Below are 20,409 nucleotides of genomic sequence, written 5' to 3'. Positions count from 1 at the left end.
ATGGCAACCCACTTCAGTATTCTTGCCTGGAAAATTCCATGAACAGAGGAGCCTGGTGGGCCACAGTCCAGGGGTTGCAAAGAGCTGGCAGACTGAGCGACTGAGCACACATACACACACACACACATACACATACACACATGCATACTTTTGAATTCTGTCAAAACTACTCCAATTCACTGATCTACAGATAATATATCCTTCAACAATCACATTTACATTATAACTGAGTATTGTTGGGACTTAAATTTTTTAGAAAATTAAACAAGGAAATCAGTAATATGTTGATTATAGTTACTTGCATTCACTGGGGAAAAAAGGTATTCATTAAGCTTAAGCTCCTTTCTTGAACTTCTTATATCCTGCATTCTTCACATTCAGATGTTAGAGACCTAATCAACAAATTCCAAAATATGCTGTCTGGTTCAGTACATTCTTTTCTACTTAAGTTATTCAGATCGCTAGATCCAAAGTGCTAATGTGATTTTTATGTCAACTATGCATCCACATTGAACTTGGCTCAATAAACAAATATTTCTATGAGCAGGTGTAACTTTGTGCTTTAAACAAACCTGTTGTGACACAAACAGCAAAAGTATAAATAATGACAGGAAGTCATTAAATGAAGTTAAACATCATTGACAAACCCTACAGATCTCTAGGTTCTTACCGGCAGGCGCCATCAACCACAGAGGCTAAGTTTCAAGTGCAAGTGGTGCCAGAGACTATTAGATTTTGACAAAATTACTTTATCTTTCTGTTCTTCAGTTTCTTCTCTCAAATGAGGAGATAAACTAACATTTGACAAATTTAGGGACTCATTTTCCTTTCTATGTGATTCAAAAAAGCTCAAAAAATTCATAGCTTGTATTTTGAAAATCATTTATATTAATACAAAAAAAAAATTCTCTGGAATAGACATCATTTTCCTTTCCATGTGATTCAGAAAAGCTCAAAAAATTCATTGCTTGTATTCTGAAAATCGTTTAAATTAATACTTAGAAAAAATTGCTCTGGAATTGACAGAGCAACATAGTTTACACATATGTGCCCACCAATAGTTTGTAATAAGCAGTGTACTCAGAGCACTTTAAAAATGAAGTGCACCTCTCCAAGCATTCAACACTAAGGTGTTTGGTTTTTTTTTTTTTTTTTTTGAATTAGAGTATAGTTGGTTTTTAATGTTGTGTTAGTTTCTGCTGTACAGCAGAATGAATCAGTTATATGTATGTATACATATTTCCCCTCTTTTTTTGGATTTCCTTCTTGTTTAGATCACCACAGAACATTGAGTAGAGTTCTCTGTTCTATACAGTAGGTTCTCATTAGTTATCTATTTTATACATAGTATCAATAGTGTATATATGTCAATCCAATCTCCCAATGCATCCCATGCCACCTTAACCTGCACAGGTGTCCATACATTTGTTCTCTACGTCTGTGTCTCTATTTCTGCCTCACAAATAAGATCAGCTATACCGTTTTTCTAGATCCTATGTATATGTGTTAATATACAAAGTTTGTTTTTCTCTTTCTGACTTACTTTGCTCTGTATGACAGTCTCTAGGTCCATCCTGTTTTCACAGTATTTATTGTTCCAAGTAGCTTATTATACTGCTATCCTATCACTAGATTTGGGCTATTTAGAAGGATCCTTTCTACTTAGCAAGTATAAATATGGTTGGATATGTAAATATGGTCAGATATGTAAATATGATGGATATGTAAATTTTCGAATATTCTGGCACACTTCACACCTCACCACACTGTAGATCTCACTAGATGTGGCAACAATAACCAGGAAGAATTGAACTAAAACAAGAACAGAACAAAATGTAAAACCATTGCCAAGCCTTTTACAAATGTTAATTTTTATTAAAAAAAAATCCATATTGTGTGAAGGTGTTCAAGTAAACTCCAAGAGAGAGAACCATAGAACATTATCTTGCTCAAATTGTTTGTTTTTTTTTTTCAAAATTTTATACTGATCATTTTATTTCTTTTTGTATACAGTGAAACCTTAAAAGCAATGGTGAATAAGAATGGCGGTGGCATACACCCTTTGTTGTTCCTAATCTATTTAGGTTTTACCTCTAAATAACAAAAATTTTTCCTTTACATTGTCTTCTATTAACTTGATAATCTTATCTTTCACATTTATTTCTCTGATTCATTTTGAGTCTGTCATTGTATTTGAGGTTAAATAGAGATCATATTTTATTTTTATTTGTAGAGTGAGTCAAAAACATCTCTATATTGTCTGTTCTTTCAACATAAATTTGAGGTACTGTTTTATCAAAAACTAAGTTCTTATGGGTTTGGACCTAAAAATTCTATTCTGCCCATTGAACTATTTGTCCATTATTGAGTTGTACCATGGTTTTGTTGTTGTTGTTGTTTTAGCGAATCTTCATATTCTTTTTTTTTAATTAATTTATTTAACTGGAGGCTAATTACTTTACAATATTGTAGTGGTTTTTGCCATACATTGACATGAATCAGCCATGGGTGTACATGTGTTGTTCCCCATCCTGAATCCCCCTCCCACCTTCCTCCCTATCCCATCCCTCAGGGTCATCCCAGTGCATCAGCCCTGAGCACCCTGTCTCATGCATCAAACCTGGACTGGCAATCTATTTCACATATGATAATATACATGTTTCAATGCTATTCTCTCAAATCATCCTACCCTCGCCTTCTCCCACAGAGTACAAAAGTCTGTCCTTTACATCTGTGTCTCTTTTGCTGTCTTGCATATAGGGTCATCGTTACCATCTTTCTAAATTCCATATATATGTGTTAGTATACTGTATTGGTGTTTTTCTTTTTGACTTACTTCACTCTGTATAATAGGCTCCAGTTTCATCTACCTCATTAGAACTGATTCAAATGCATTCTTTTTAATAGCTGAGTAATATTCCATTGTGTATATGTACCACAGCTTTCTTATCCATCCGTCTGCCGATGGACATCTAGGTTGCTTCCATGTCCTGGCTATTGTAAACTGCTGCGATGAACGTTGGGGTACACGTGTCTCTTTCCCTTCTGGTTTCCTCAGTGTGTATGCCCAGCAGTGGGATTGTTGGGTCATAAGGCAGTTCTGTTTACAGTTTTTTAAAGAATTCCACAGTGTTCTCCATACTGCTATACTAGTTTGCATTCCCACCAACAGTGTAAGAGGGTTCCCTTTTCTCCGCACCCTCTCCAGCATTTATTGTTTGTAGACTTTTTGATAGCAGCCATTCTGACTTGGCATGAGATGGTATCACATTGTGGTTTTGATTTGCATTTCTCTGATAATGAGTGATGTTGAGCATCTTTTCTTGTGTTTGTTAGCCATCTGTATGTCTTCTTTGGAGAAATGTCTGTTTAGTTCTTTGGCCCATTTTTTGATTAGGTCGTTTATTTTTCTGGAATTGTTGCTCAACTTGTTTTAACAGCTCCTAGTTAAAAGCCTGGCATATAGTATTTCCAACTATAAAAATCCTAGCAAATCCACGAGAGTGAGTTTTCTTCTGTAAATGTAATAATTTGCTTTATGATGTAGGGTCAGACATTTTAATATTATTGTCAATATTCCACACAAATAGCAATTTCAACATATAATAAAATGGAAAAAATACTGAATGAATACTAAAATTATAGTAATATTTGATCACAGTTCATCAGAATATAATTCAGTCTTGGGGGACTTAAATTATACTAATTTATGCATTCTAAAGTAAAGAATCTATCTATTGTCACATTTATGATGGGGTTTTAATAGATATGGATTCAAGTTTCCTTTATTCGTGGATTAATATTTTTAATGTGGTACAATTCTCATCATTTATCCTGATTTTTTTTGCTTGAATATAAAATTCTGAATTATTGGAGCTAAAGCTCCATGATTTAACAATTGTGATTATAGATTTGTACTAAGCTTTCCATTGTCTCTATGGTCTTGACTGGCCATTAAGGACTCAGAGGATTTAAGGCTCTGATTTTCTTCTCAGAGCACACATTTTATGAAACAAACAAACAAAAAAATCTGTCTCCACTTGTGTGTGTGAATGTGAAGGAAGGCCTTCTTTAAGGATGCATATGGCTCTTTAAAATATTAATAAATATAATCAATCAATGTTTAAAGCTTCTGGTGATTTAAAATACCCTCCTTATAACTGATTTTTTTATTTGAATGGAAGGTATTAAAACACAAGCTATTTCTAGATGCTCTATGTATCTATCTCTATTGAAGAATTCTCTAGAACCTGTAGAAATCTTCGTTGTTATAATTAATTTAATTTAGCAGACATATGGAAAAGTTTACCATCTTTTTATTCACATATTTGAAAGTCATTACATACCCTATCATCAATCTAGTCAAGCAAATAATATCAACTTGTTCCTTGATACATTAAAATGGAATACTAACCATCATTTAATAATAAGTACTCTTCTCCCAGGTAGTGATAGTGGTAAAGAACCCGCTTGCCAGTTCCGGTGATGAAAGAGACATGGGTTCAGACTCTGAGTTGGGAAGATCCCCTGGAGGTGCACATGGCACTCCGCTCCAGTGTTCTTGCATGGAGAATCCCACAGACAGAGTCTGCTGGGCTGCGTCCATGGAGTCACAAAGAATTGGACGTGACTTAGCAATGAAATAACAACAACAACAACCTTTCTCCCAACTTTTCAGAACTGTTCATCCTGTTTAAAAAAGAGAATACAAATTGGAATTTAAATACTGTGGCCCCTCAAAAAAAGAAAAAAAAAAAAACAGTTGATGGAAAAAGCAAATAAAAATTACAAGACAGAAAAAGAACATTAAATTCCAACAATTAACTAAATAATATGCCAGAAGAACAGTTGATCTGACTAAGATGACTGCAGCTCTTGCACAGTCCTGACTTCATTGCAGCCTTTTAAATGGGCTTCCCAGGTGGCACTAGCGGTAAAGAACCCGCCTGCCAACACTGAGATGTAAGAGACGCGGGTTCGATCCCTGGGTCAGGAAGATCCCTGGAGAAGAAAATGGTGACCCATAGTATTCTTGCCTGGAGAATCCCGTGGACAGAGGAACCTGGCAGACTACAGTCCATAGGGTTGCAAAAAATTGGACATGACTGACGCGACTGAGCATGCAAGCATGCAAATGAGAAATGCTAAAGGTTTGCATACATTGTACGCTAAATAAAAAACACTCTACACACTATTTTAAATCTCAAATACTATGATTTTTCAACATCCTGTTCAGTTACTTTCACATCCTTCTCATGATAAGTTTATATATCTGAGAGTTTATGATTTATATATAAAAATTGTATCATATATTAACATATATCAGATAAGTTCATATATTAAGCAATATGTGACTCCAACTTATACTTTTTTTTCTAACTTATTCATTCTTTTTGTGAAAATAGATTCTTTACCTGGGACTGAAGAAGCACTAATGGAAGAGGGTGAAGAATTTGAGAAAGCATCTAAATTAACAGGACCTGTAAGTATATTCACTGACTTAATTTTATCTCTAAAACTAATGTATATCCCTAACAGGAACATCTAAAAGGAATAGAAAGGAATAGGAAGCAATGTCATTTAAAGAATATGTTAAAATGTGCATCTACATAGCCCACATAGTCATGGAGATGCTCCTTTAAGTAGGTGGTCAGCTTGATTACAGGTACACAGCAAAGCTACAAAGTTGCACTGAGCTCTTTCAGCAATTGGAGAAGAGTTGAATAAGGGGGAGGGGGGAACCTAAGTCCTGGTATTATTAACTGCTTGGTTGTGCACATGAACATTCTAAAATATTATGAGCTGCCATCTCAAACTTCAATAAATCAACCCACTCCAGTACTCTTGCCTGGAAAATCCCATGGATGGAGGAGCCTGGTAGGCTGCAGTCTATGGGGTCGCTAAGAGTCGGACACGACTGAGTGGCTTCACTTTCACTTTTCATTTTCATGCATTGGAGAAGGAAATGGCAACCCATTCCAGCGTTCTTGCCTGGAGAATCCCAGGGACTGGGGAGCCTGGTGGGCTGCCATCTATGGGGTCACACAGAGTCGGACACAACTGAAGCGACTTAGCAGCAGCAACAGCATATCATGATAGAAAAATAAATGTTTTGCATATCCTGGAAGTTTACATATACCTTAAAGTGAAAGTCACTCAGTTGTGTCTGACTCTCTGCGACCCCATGGACTCTACAGTCCATGGAATTCTCCAGGTCAGAATACTGGAGTGGGTAGCCTTTCCCTTCTCTAGGGGGTCTTCCCAACCCAGGGATTGAACCCAGGTTTCCCAAATTGCAGGCAAATTCTTTAACAGTTGAGCCACAAAGGAAGCCCAAGAACCAGAGTGGGTAGCCTATCACTTCTCCAAGGGATCTTTCTGATTGCAGGGGGATTCTTTTTCAACTGAGCTATCAGGGAAGCCCAGGTATAATTTAAGCATGATATTATTAGTTGTGAAGTCCTTCTGATATTTTGATTAAACTATATCTCTTCCATTTGCAGCCCATTGACTGCAGCACATCAGGCTTCCCTGTCCATCACCATCTCCTGGAGCTTGCCCAAATTATGTCCATTGAGTCAGTGATGCCATCTAACCATCTCATCCTCTGTTGTCCTCTTATCCTCCCACCTGCAATCTTTCCCAGCATCAGGGTCTTTTCTAATGAGTCAGTTCTTCGCATCAGGTAGCCAAACTATTGGAGTTTCAGATACAGCATCAGTCCTTCCAATGAATATTCAGTAATGATTTTCTTTAGGATTGACTGGTTGAATCTCCTTGCAGTCCAAGGGACTCTCAAGAGTCTCCTCCAAAACACAGTTCAAAAGCATCAATTCTTCGGCGCTCAGCTTTCTTATGGTCCAAGTCTCACATCCTTATGACTACTGGAAAAAACATAACTTTGACTAGATGGACCTTTGTTGGCAAGTGATATCTCTGCTTTTTAATATGCTGTGTAGGTTAGTCATAGCTTTTCTTCCAAGGAGCAAGCATCTTTTAATTTCATGGTTGTAGTCACCATCTGCAATGATTTTGGAGTCCAAGAAAATAAAGTCTATCACTGTTTCCATTGTTTCTCCATCTATTTGCCATGGAGTGATGGGACCAGATGCCGTGAACTTTGTGTTTTGAATGTTGAGTTTAAGCCAGCTTTTTCACTCTCCTCTTTCACCCTCATCAAGAGACTCTTTAGTTCCTCTTTACTTTCTGCCATAATGGTGGTGTCATCGGCATATCTGAGGTTATTGATATTTCTCCTGGCAATCTTGATTCCAGCTTGTGCTTCATCCAGCCCGGCATTTTGCATGAGGTACCCTGCATATAAGTTAAATAAGCAGGGTAACAATATACAGACTTGATGTACTCCTTTCCCAACTTGGAACCAGTCTGTTGTTCTATGTCTGATTCTAACTGTTGCTTCTTGACCTGCATACAGATGCAGGAGGCAGGTAAGGTGGTCTTGGCTTTGGCATAATCTATAAAGCAGAAGATTTTTTTGGAGAATTTTCTTGCTTTTTCTGTGATTCAACAGATGTTGGCAATTTGATCTCTAGTTCCTCTGCCTTTTGTAAATCCAGCTTGAACATCTGGAAGTTCACAGTTCATGTACTGTTCAAGCCTGGCTTGGAGAATTTTGAGCATTATTTTGCTAGCATGTGAAATGAGGGCAACTGTGCGGTAGTTTTAACATTCTTTGGCATTTCCTTTCTTTGGAATTGGAATGAAAACTGACCTTTTCCAGTCCTGTGGCCACTGCTGAGTTTTTCCAAATTTGCTGGCATATTGAGTGCAGCACTTTCACAGCATCATCTTTTAGGATTTGAAATAGCTCAACTGGAATTTCAATACCTCCGCTAGCTTTGTTCGTCATGATGACTCCTAAGACCCACTTGACTCGCATTCCAGGATATCTGGTTCTAGGTGAATGATTACACCATCGTGGTTGTCTGGGTCATGGAGATCTTTTTTGTAGTTCTTCTGTGTTCTCTTGCCACCTCTTCTTAATATATTCTGCTTCTGTTAGGCCTGTACCATTTCTGTCCTTTACTGTGCTCATCTTTGCATGAAATGTTCCCTTGGTATCTCTAATTTTCTTGAAGAGATCTCTAATCTTTCCCATTTTATTCTTTTCCTCTATTTATTTGCATTGATCACTGAGGAAGGCTTTCTTATCTCCCCTTGCTGTTCTTTGGAACTCTGCATATAGATGGGTGTATCTTTCCTTTTCTCCTTTGCCTTTAGCTTCTTTTCTTTTCTCAGCTATTTGTAAGACCTCCTCAGACAACCATTTTGCCTTTATGCATTTCTTTTTCTTGGGGATGGTCTTGATCACTGCCTCCTGTACAATGTCATGATCCTCTGTCCATAGTTCTCCAGGCGTTCTGTCTATCAGATCTAATCCATTGAATCTGTTTGTCACTTCTACTGTATAATCATAAGAGATTTGATTTAGGTCATACCTGAATGGTCTAGTGGTTTTTCCTACTTTCTTCAATTTATGTGTGAATTTAGCAATAAGGAGTTCATGATCTGAGCCACAGTCAGCTCCCAGTCTTGTTTTGCTGACTGTATAGAGCTTCTCCATCTTTGGCTGCAAAGAATATAATCAATCTGATTTCAGTATTGACCATCCGGTGATGTCCATATCTTGTGTTGTTGGAAGAGGGTGTTTGCTGTGACTAGTGTGTTCTCTTGACAAAACTCTGTTAGCATTTACCTTGCTTCATTTTGTACTCCAAGGCCAAATTTGCCCGTTACTCCAGGTCTCGACTTCCTACTTTTGCATTACAGTCCCCTATGAAAAAAAAGACAACTTTTTTGGGTGTTAATTCTATAAGGTCTGTAGGTCTTCATAGAACCATTCAACTCCAGCTTCTTCAGCATTACTGGTCAGGACATAGACTTGGATTACTGTTATATTGTACGGTTTGCCTTGGAAATGAACAGAAATCATTATGTCATTTTTGAGCTGCACCCAAGTACTGCATTTCGGACTCTTTTGTTGACTATGAGGGCTACTCCATTTCTTCTAAGGGATTCTTGCCCATATTAGTAGATATAATGGTCATCTGAATTAAATTTGACCATTCTAGTCCATTTTAGTTCACTGATTCCTAAAATGTCAATGTTCACTCTTGCCATCTCCTGTTTGACCATTTCTAATTTACCGTGATTCATAGACCTAACATTCCAGGTTCCTATGCAATATTGCTCTTTACAGCCTCGGAGTTTACTTCCATCACCAGTCATATCCACATCTGGGTGTTGTTTTCGCTGTGGCTCCATCTCTTCATTTTTTCCTGGAGTTATTTCTCCTCTCTTCTCCCATGGTTACTCCCAGGTAACCATTAGGTTCAAGATTTTCAGTGCAATTTAATGGTACGTTTGTTGTTGTTGTTCAGTTACTAAGTTGAGTCTGTTTGTGATCCCATGGACTGCAACATACCCAGTCTCCCTGTCCTTTACTATCTCCTAGAGTTTGCTCAAACTCATGTCCAGTGAGTTGATGGTTGGTCCATCCAACCATCTCATCCTCTATCACCTCCTTCTCTTCCTGCCCTGAATCTTTCCCAGCATCAGGGTCTTTTCCAATGTCAGCTCTTCACATCAGGTGGCCACATTATTAGAGCTTCAGCTTAAGCATCAGTCCTTCCAGTGAATATTCAGGGTTGATTTCCTTTAGGATTGACTGATTTGATCTCCTTGCAGTCCAAGGGACTCTCAAGAGTCTTATCCAGCATCACAATTTGAAAGCATCAATTATTTGGTACTCAGCCTTCTTTATAGTCCAACTTTCTCATCTGTACATAACTACTGGAAAAACCATAGCTTCGACTATCTGGACTTTTGTCGGCAAAATGATGGCTCTGTTTTTTAAATGCTGTCTAGGTTTGTCATAGCCTTTCTTCCAAGGATGAGGATCTTCACAAATAGAGACACAGAAAAACTGAAATCTACGTATATAGTCTAAATATAAAGTTTTTAAAGATGTCTGAGTTGCTATAAAAATGGCTTTGCAATCTTGAATTATCCTAAACTTAGTATTTAGACTGAGTTAATATACTACAATGGCTTCCCTGGTGACTCAGCTGGTATAGAACCTGCCTGCCAATGCAGGAGATAGAAAATGCATTTTTGATCCCTGGGTTGGGAAGATTCCCTGGAGAAGGAAATGGCAGCCTGCTCCAGTATTCTTGCCTGGGAAATTCCACAGTATTCTCTGTGTTGGTTTGTTAGAGGTGCTGTAACAACGCTTGTTTGTTAGAGGTGCTTAAACAACAGAAATGTAGTGTCTCACGATTCTGGAGGTGAAAGTCTGAGATCCAGGTGTGAGCAAGGTTGGTTTCTTCTGAGGCCTCTCTCCTTAGCTTGCAGACGATGCCTTCTCCCTATGTTTTCACATGGTCTTCCCTCTGTACATGGCTGTGTCTTAATCTCCTTTTCTCATAAATACACCAGTCATTTTGGGTCAGGACCCATTTCAGAGATCTCATCTGGCTTAATTACCTCACAAATAGAATCACATTCTGAAGCTTAGAACTTCAACGTTTGAATTGTGGGAGGGACACAGTTCAGTCCATAGCATTCTCTGATGAGATTGCATTATTTGGAACATTATTTGGGTCACAAGACTTTGTTGAGGGTACCACATTTTTCAATGGATTTCATAATAAAATTATTGTAAAATTTTGATGAAATTAATGTATCTTTTTTCATATGTTGGCTTTTCATGGAAGCTTCCCAGACCTTGTTTAAAAGCTCTAATTTCTCTGTTATTGTATATAGTACTTATCACCTTCTCTTACATTGTATGATTTACTTGTTTCATTTATTGTCTGATTTAAGGTCTATCTCGACAAAGTTTTTGGGCATTTTTCTCTTCTATATTCTTAGAGGAGTGCCTATATATAGTTGGCACTATTATACAACATAGTAGCTATGTGTTGATTAAATAAAATTATTAGGCAATAATTTCTTACCATGAGATGAAAAATATTGTATTTTCACTTATTATGAAATAGTAGAACCTTAGAAATAGAAAGCACCATGGTGGCCATCTAGTTCAAGATTGATGATGCCCATCTAGTTTGAGAGTGTTAGTCACTCAGTCATGTCCGACTCTTCGCAATCCCATGGACTGTAGCTTGCCAGGCTCCTCTGCCCATGAAATTCTCCAGGCAAGAATACTGAAGTCGGTTGCCATCCCCTTCTCCAGGGGATCTTCCCGACCCAGAAAACGAACCTAGATCTCCCGCATTGCAGGCAGATGCTTTACCATCTGAGTCACCAGGGAAACCCCCAGTTCAAGATTTCCTCCCCCTTATCTCAGGATTCTGACCTGCTACACCACTTTTATCCAATTCAAGAACATCCATTTTATAGGTAAGGAAACAGAAAGAGAAGTTTAGTAACTGGATCAAGATCTCAAAGCTGAAAGAAGCAGTTAGGTCAGGAGTTGAGCACTAGTCAGTTTCCCTTCTACTGCACATTCTTGATATTTCTAGTGCCTTCCTATTTCTTTTAGAAACAGATTATTTCTATTTGTTAGACATTTTCTTACATTTCTCACCATCACTTGTAACCATTGGTCTTCATTCTACTCATGGAGTAACAGCCTGAGTCCAGTTCTTCTTCTGCTAAACTCATCTCTAGATAGTAAAAGCTGTTGACATGTCCCAACTGAGACTTTTTTTCCCAGCCCAAAACAATCTGTTCTTTTAACCAGTTCTTATTGTGTAGTTCAGTTCTTCTGGATGCTTTCTCTGAACACATTCTTGTTTTTCAAGTCCCCTGTAAAGTGTGGATCATGCCAGAACTAAACCAAAGGTTTCAAATAATGTTCCCACATCAGAGACTATAATGGAGTATATATTGATACAAATATTATATTTGGATTCTAATCCAGGTCTGTGTTAACTTTTTAAAAGGGATTTTCCGACATTTATAAACTTCAGCATGTTTTCATAATCTCATGATGATAAAAGCATGTCATCATTGAGTTTGGGATAGTCTGTCATTTATCACTTTTTGCAAAGATTTGTTTTATCATCTGTGAATTCCAGCACAGCCTTTCTCATCTCTCAAAGGATACAGTTAGATTCTTTTTCTAATATCAAGATTTATCCTGTCCATAGTATTTGGCTTATTTAATAGTACCTAATAACCCAAAGAAGAAAAAATAATAGTTTTTTGGTCAAACTTATGAGTGATTTCACACTGACCTTCAGAAAGTTTTGCCTTCTTTTCACGGTGCTCACTAGTGTTTTTCTAATGCAGAAATTTGTTCTAAGTCAATTTAACACATTCACTTTATTTTGAATTTTTAAAAATTCCATAATTCCATTTAAAGTCAAATGTAAACTTAACCATCTAATTTGGGGGAGAAGTGTGTGGAATATACACAATAGTGGATAAATTAACAGTAGGACCTCAAATATAGTTTCTAGATGGTAGCTACTTTTATTATAAAAAAACATGGATTAAAAAATTATGTTACATTAAAGATGGAAATTCCCTAAACAATATTTCTTACAATTGTATTTTTGGTAAACAAGAAGAAAATTTTGGCTTTATCTAACTATTAATGGAGAATTGACACAAAACAGAACTTTTCCCCCCTTTATTACTGTAAGAAATACAAAATACTTCAAAGAAAATTTTGAGTCATTTCCTGCAAAAATATAAACATGCCACAAATGTTGAAAACCATTTAGACTTGTTTCAACACATGCTGTCTCTATTTGCTAACTTTCCATGTTGGGTATTGGATATTAATAAGTGGGTAACAGACTCTTGGAAACTTTTTTCCCCAGTGGCTTAACCTGCGTTTAAAATATGTTGTGAATATTTGAGTGAGGTAAAAGCAACATTTAGATTTACATTTTTATCCTCCCCAAATAAGCAGATCATTCTTATGGAATTTCCCTCTCCCCCTCCTTCTGTGTTCTGGAATGTCTCCACATATCAACATCTTGTGAAGATTAAAGCTGGATTTGTCAAATAAATCTGTTCATTAAAATTGAAACAACAAAAAACGAAGCCTTAGGAAGAAAATACAAAGCAGCAGATACCTTTTTGTTGACTTTTTTGTTCATAAAATAGAGTACATAAATTTTTAAAATCAGTGATCCATGAAGACTTATTATCAATGAGTTTTAAATTTCACAGTTCATATAGTTGCTTCCTCCCCCTTTTGAGGTTTCCCTGGAAACATTTACTTTATTCAAATCTTATCTTTTCAACCTTATCTTTGCAAGTTCACTCCTGCAATCTTTTTTTTTTTTAAACTTAATTTTTATTGGGGTATAGTTGCTTTACCATGTTTCATAGTTTCTGCTGTACAGCAAAGTGATTCAGCTATGTGTTTACATATATCCCTTCTATAGTTCCTATTGTTTGTCTTCAAAATTCTATTTTGTTTTGAAAGTATTAAACAAGCATGTGAGCATAATAGGAAGATGAAAAGATAATTAAGACAGACATTTGGCATTCAGTATTTTACTAATTGTTTTTCTTTTTTCTTTGTAAGTGTCTTATTTATTGCATTAATTGGTCAATACTGACCAGCCCTTCATAAACTTACTCTTTATTAGACTTTATGTAACTAGTCATTCGTCATTTCTTAAAGTGGAAGAATAATTAATAGAAAGGCTCCTGTAGAGAAAGGTTTCCTAAAATTCCTAGGAGTTACTGAAAGTTTTATTTTTAGTATATTTTCCTTCTAAAGAGTCTTATCTGTTTGAGGAGATAGGTAAAACTAAGTAGAATTATGGTAGTAATAATAATAATATCACCTATTTGCATAGCACTTTCTTATTGTCAAGCATTTTCACATATTTAATATCCTCTCTGAATTTTGCAAGTCCTGTGACTTATCACTTAGGTTTGACATCCCTTCTGTGATACGCTCAAATTTCCCAGTGCCCAAACTCTCACAGAACTTTTAGGGTCCATACAGTTTTTAAGGCACAGGAGCCACTATTAAATAGCACATGTAATGTAGAAAGAATAAAATTAGAACACTGAAAGTGTTAATCGCTCATTGGTGTCCGACTCTTCACAACCCCATTGACTGTAGCTCACCAGGCTCCTCTGTCCGTGGGATTTCCCAGACAAGGATACTAAAGTGAGTAGCCATTCGCTTCTCCAGGGGATCTTCCCAACCCAAGGATGGAACCCAGATCTCCCACTTTGCAGGCGGATTCTTTACCATCTGAGCCACCAGGGAAGCCCCCACTATCAATAGCCAATATTAAAGATAGGATTATTCATTAGATTGAAGGTGAAAAAGTGATTTGAGGGACTAAATCTTAAGACAAATAAATTCTATGAAAGCAAAGGATCATTAAATTTGGAGCATAAAAGACTAATCTTGTTTGGATCCTTGACAGGTGAAGGAGTATGAGAAACCAGAGCAGCCTGACAAGAAGGGAATCTTAAAATTCAGAGGGGACTCAAAGGAAAACAAAGAGGAAAATAATACATGTAGCAGAAAATATTTATTTGGCAAACTTGATACAGAAGTTAGACTCAAGTGATTACAGAATCATCTTAATAAAGTAGATGTATACTTAGTTGGATTAGAGGTGAAATTTGATTACTTTTAGGCTTGACTTGACAATATTAAGTATGCTTTCTGGATTAGTAAATAAACCATTTTTTTAATTGATGTTCTAGGGACAAATAATGACTTTTTTACCCCCACTCTTTAATGACTCTATTTCTATTCTCGAGTAGCAAGGTGTGGACCTGATTGTCTGAAGTTGGAATTTCCCAGACATATATTATTTTCTCAAGATTCCATGAATATGAACTTAAAAAAAGAGTAAATTGGGGTTAGATACAATATTCTTTTGATAACAACTGTAATTGGAAAACATGAAGATAAAGAAACATTTATGTGCATGTCTCCAGTAATGCATACAGCTAATGTGCAAATTCAGAAAAGAGCTTTGATAGGAAAGACATTGTTTCTAAGGGAATTTATTTTTATTGTACAGAAGGTGAATTGATTTTGCTAATATTTAAAAGTTTTATTCAGCCAGTGAAGTAGATAGGTCAGCAAAGAGTTCCACTTGTATTTCTAGTCCCTGTTGGATTGTTAATAAGTACGGTGGAATCTTCTTATAACAATTCTTGGGTGCTCTTGGAATTGTGTTAAAAAAAAAAAAAAAGAATTCCACTACACTCAGTGATCACTTATTGCTGAGACAAGGAAAAATTTGCAATTCACTGAAATCATACTACTTTTAAAAAATCTATTTGTTTATTTGGCTGTGTTGGGTCTTAATTGTGGCATGTATAATCTTCGTTGCATCATGTGGGTTCTTTCATTGTGCACACGTACTCTTTAGTCGTAGCACATGGTGTGGCACACGGGCTTCGTTTCCCCACAGCATATGGGATCTGACTTCCCTGACCAGAGATTGAACTCATGTCCCTTGCATTGCGAGATGAGACATCCACATATGACTTTTACAATATGTAGGTTGCACAAATGCTTTGTATTTCTCTACTCTAGAAACCTGCATGAAGCCAAATAGTGTAGGTCCCCTTGGAGAGTCATTCCTTTTACACCATTTCTTCTCTCCCAGATCATTGCCTCTTCTCTCATAAAGCATACCATAAAGAGATCTATACACTTAAAAGATATAAAATTACCTATGTATAAAATAAATGAGGTATCGGATATATGGTATAGCACAGGGAATAGGGAATATAGTCAATATTTTATCATAACTTTAAATGGAATACAACTTATGAAATATTAAATCACTGTGTTGTACTCCTGAAACTAACATAATATTGTAAATCAACTAAACTCTAGTAAAAATAAGATATAAAATTACAAAATTATCACTTAGACTTGACAAGCATAGAAACAATTGTTCCCGTAGCTTTCCAGTATAAGATATGGGTATAAATTTTTAGTGGACTTCTAGACAATTTCTTTCAGAGAATGCAATGGCAGCCCACTCCAGTGTTCTTGCCTGGAGAATCCCAGGGACAGGGGAGCCTGGTGGGCTGCCATCTATGGGGTCTCACAGAGTCGGACATGACTGAAGCGACTTAGCAGCAGCAGCAGCAGACAATTTCTTTAACTATGAATTTTGATACTTCTACTTTCCACCTTTTTTCTTATTAGTGGTGTTCCTCCCTACAAACAACCCTTCCCTAATAAAAACTATGTTTCATCATCTTCACAACTTGACACTTTAAATAATAAGACATCTTCAAAATTCTTTTTCATACCCAAATATAATTTTATGATGAGTAAATTGTTACACATATTTTAGAGAGTTTGTGATTTATGTAAATTGATTTAAATAGCTGACCAGTGAACAAAATGTTGAATGTATAGGTTAATGAACAAGCTCTAATTTTTTCTTACGCTGTATGGCTAGCATGTGAAAAATGGGAACACAGCATTTATGGAATTAAAATTAAATATATTTTAACTTGCACTCTTACAAAATAAAGAAGGAAAGATTAATATTCATGATCATCTCACCAATAGAAATAATAAATTATGGTGGATTGTTTCTTGAAAAGCAATATTTACAAACTGCTGGCAGGTAATTGGAGTAGTGAATTGTCTGCTAATGAATAGAAATTAGTATGCATTTTGTTCCACCCTAAAGGTTTTTACTATTTCATTTTCCCTCTACCCTATAGAATTTTCCATAGTTTTCATTACTCACAGATTTAGGACGCCTATAAACTGCTTAAAACCAAGTACTATAGTAGACAAGTTATCTAACCAAATTTTGGCATCTACTGAGATTTTTCCTTTTGACATTTTTAGGTCTGTTGATTACTAACGCACTGAGGATGGAAATATTTGCCCAAACCTATACAAATATTATATTTTAAAACTTCTATGATTTTTTAAAATGTAACTTCTAAATGTCATATTTTCCCTGGAAAAAATGACCTGAGATGATAAGTATGATATAATGAGTGGTAAAACATTGATTATAGTTTTGTAATTAATCACTTTCTCTATATAATTTCACTATTTATCCATTAGTAAAATTATGAAATTATTTCTTGGGGTCAGTTAAATTCTGCATTTTATTATTAAGATAGTTGGGGAAGGAAGAATGAACTAATATGTACTCATGTATAATAAGTACAATTAATTTCTAAGAAAACAATGCTCAGGAAGATGTATGACAACATGGTATTAAAGACTTGAGATCCCAACTCAGAATGACTCCATTTATTCTTTTCTTTTTAATTATTTTATTTATTTGGAGGAGAAGCACTTTGGTAACTCCAGCCACACATTGACACAGATCAGCCTCAGGCACACATGTGCCCCCAGTCCTGAAGCCCTCTCCCACCTCCCACCCCACCCCATCCTTCTGGGTTGTCCCAGAGCACTGGCTGTTTACAAGAACTAGGACATGGAAGCAACCTAGATATCCATCTGCAGATGAATGGATAAGGAAGTTATGGTACATTAATTCTTATAAATCGGATGGGCAGAAAAGAAAATGTATTTTGACATTTTCAGCATTTTCAAGTGATTGCTAATTCTCTATTAAAATGATTTCCAGGCCCTGCAAATTTCATTTGGTCAGTATATAAATATACTGAAGCAGAGGAAAAGCAATATGGATGTTTGTATAGTGAGGTAAAAACTTCATATTCTGATTATGAACTGTGCAGGGTGCATGTCGAAATGGTCTCTTTGTGTGTGAAGCACAGGAAGTTAACGTTCAGTCCCTTAGTGAGGATGGAAAAACATTAAGATCCTCATAAAAAGGATTTTCCTTACATGTTCATCTTCTTCTTTGACTATAAAATCTACATCAATTACATAAAAATGACTGGATACAAAGTGCTTTCCTAGAGATGCTTAAATATTTGTGGGCTTCTTTGCTCTCTCAACCACATTAATTTAATCAAGATTTTTTTTTTAATCTATTATAAGATGTAGCCACATATAAAGTCAGAGTTTCAGGAGTTTGCTGACTCAAATGGAAAAAAATATAATATATTCCTGCTATTACATTGAACTATAATGTATATTAGAAGAGCATTAGAGAAAGAGATTATTTTAAGAGCTATGTTTGAAAGGATGTTGACTGTTGGGTCATACTGAATATCCATCCTTTAAGATATTGAACTCTTTTTTTCTCTTTTCCATGCATCACAGATTTTTAGAGAGATTTCCAAAAGTTAATAAAAGATTAACATCTATATAAATATTAGATTTGCAAAATATTTCAAAACTGCAATTCAGTATAACTTCCTATTATCTATGTTAAAGCTTTATTTCAAATTTGTTTGCTTTCAAATTATAAATATAATAGTATTTATTATAAAATTTTTGGGAAAATTCAGTAAAGAATATAATTTAAAATCAGAAAAACCACAAGATAGATGAATTTTCACATTTTGTTTTGTTTTTCCAATAATTTATGCATATATATATATCTGTAAATATGTCATAATTTAAACTTTGAAAAATAGTCCATTAGCAACTTTGATTCTGTGTTTTCTTTACATATGATAATAATCTGACATAAAATTGTTTTAATGCCTTGTTTTAATACCCATATATTTTTGAAGACTTATCTGTTTTAGTATCTATTAGACCAAATATCTGGAGAAGGCGATAGCACCCCACACCAGTACTCTTGCCTGGAAAATCCCATGGACGGAGGAGTCTGGTAGGCTGCAGTCCATGGGGTCGCGAAGAGTCGGACACGACTGAGCGACTCCCCTTTCACTTTTCACTTTCATGCATTGGAGAAGGAAATGGCAACCCACGCCAGTGTTCTTGCCTGGAGAATCCCAGGGAAGGGGAGCCTGTTGGGCTGCCGTCTCTGGGGTCGCACAGAGTCGGACACGACTGAAGTGACTTAGCAGCAGCAGCAGCAGACAAAATATCCTCTTACATTTTTAAAGTTTAAGACTTTAATTTTAGTGTCAAACCATATTTCAGAGTTGTTATATTTGAATCAACGTTAGGTGTTTTGGTTGGATAGTCTCAGTTAGTTTGTCCCAGGCTAATGGTTGTGAATTGGATGGTCATGAATTGGGAACAGGTGTGTTGGTATCCGGGCATTCCAGCTTTCCCATTAAATCCTCTGAGTCATATTCTGGTGCAAATAAGCAATTCCATGTCCTGCTGTGTGTTGTACAAATGTTATTTTCTGTGTTTGTTTTTAATGTGAAAAAATATGGGAAACATTTAGATTTGGGGCTTAGAAGAAATGTTTTGGAGATAACTGCACAAAATCATCATTAGTTTTCTTTAGACTGGATTGCTAAAAAGATCAAAGAGTATGAACTATTCTTAAGTCCTTGATACATACCAGAAAAAGTTCATTTTTCACTTTAACCAGGACTCTCCTAAACCTTTACTGGAATGAAATGTTCTCTTAAAATGTTTAAGTGAATAAACAAAAATTGTACCAAAAAAATCTATCTTACTGGTAAATGTAATATGGAATATTTTTAGTGTTTAAAGTTGGGTTTCTTTATTAGTAAATTTCTTTGATTACAAATGAATAAATTTTATATAAACTTATTAGACATGTATTTTTATTTTTTATGAATTGCTTTTTCTTGCCATCAGTTTATTTTGGGCTGTTTGTTTTCCTGTTGACTTATTAGTATTCATTATGCATAATGACTTGTTCTGTTTTATAGATATAATTAGTCATTTTTATTTTGCTTTATGTTGTTCATGATAGTTTTTTTTAATTACACTGAAGCTATGCTTTTCTCTTTCGGATTTCTTCCATTTTTTACACATAGTCTCCCCTCCCCAATATGAGATATTTACCTAAAAGTTGTCTACATATTCCCCTTAAATTCTGTAATCTGTTTTGAATCTATTTTGGTGGTTATTGTGAGATAGGAATGTAAGAATGTATTTAGAAATAAAATATGTAGTGTCATTTACTTTTGAGAACCCATCCTTTTCTTATTCTGAATTTTTCTTTTCATCTGAATAATGTATAAAAATGTCATAATTAATACTTATTTAATACTAACTTTTGCCAGATAACTTATACACAGTATTCATTATTGTTTGCCGTTCAGTCTTAGTTATTGCTGCTGCTGCTAACTCGCCTCAGTCGTGTCCAACTCTGTGCGACCCCATAGACGGCAGCCCAACAGGCTCCCCTTCCCTGGGATTCTCTAGGCAAGAACACTGGAGTGGGTTGCCATTTCCTTCTCCAATGTATGAAAGTGAAAAGTGAAAGGGAAGTCGCTCAGTCGTGTCCTACTCTTCGTGACCCCATGGACTGCAGCCTACCAGGCTCCTCCGTCCATGGGATTTTCCAGGCAAGAGTACTGGAGTGGGCTACCATCGCCTTCTCCGTCTTAATTATTAAATACTTAATTATTCAGTTCAGTTCAGTTCAGTCGCTCAGTCATGTCGGACTC

General features: G+C 35.9%; 1 protein-coding gene across 6 annotated transcripts in view; it reads left to right on the top strand.

Moving 5' to 3' along the window:
* C15H8orf34 (chromosome 15 C8orf34 homolog) overlaps positions 1-20,409 on the top strand; it is a 354,610-nt gene that overhangs the window by 259,569 nt on the left and 74,632 nt on the right. For 5 of the 6 annotated variants that reach the window (XM_025265285.3, XM_025265284.3, XM_044928702.2 and 2 more), the window contains one exon: positions 5,406-5,482. In XM_025265285.3, the coding sequence (XP_025121070.3) occupies positions 5,406-5,482 (77 nt within the window). Of the gene's footprint in view, positions 1-5,405; positions 5,483-16,804; positions 17,206-20,409 lie in introns of those variants that run through there. The other variant, XM_044928703.2, reaches the window with a different exon arrangement.

The sequence above is a fragment of the Bubalus bubalis genome, chromosome 15 (genome assembly GCF_019923935.1).
Source record: "Bubalus bubalis isolate 160015118507 breed Murrah chromosome 15, NDDB_SH_1, whole genome shotgun sequence".
NCBI classification, from domain to species: Eukaryota; Metazoa; Chordata; class Mammalia; order Artiodactyla; family Bovidae; genus Bubalus; species Bubalus bubalis.
Note: the sequence above shows the minus strand (reverse complement) of the source record. Positions and strands in the feature narration are given on the sequence as shown.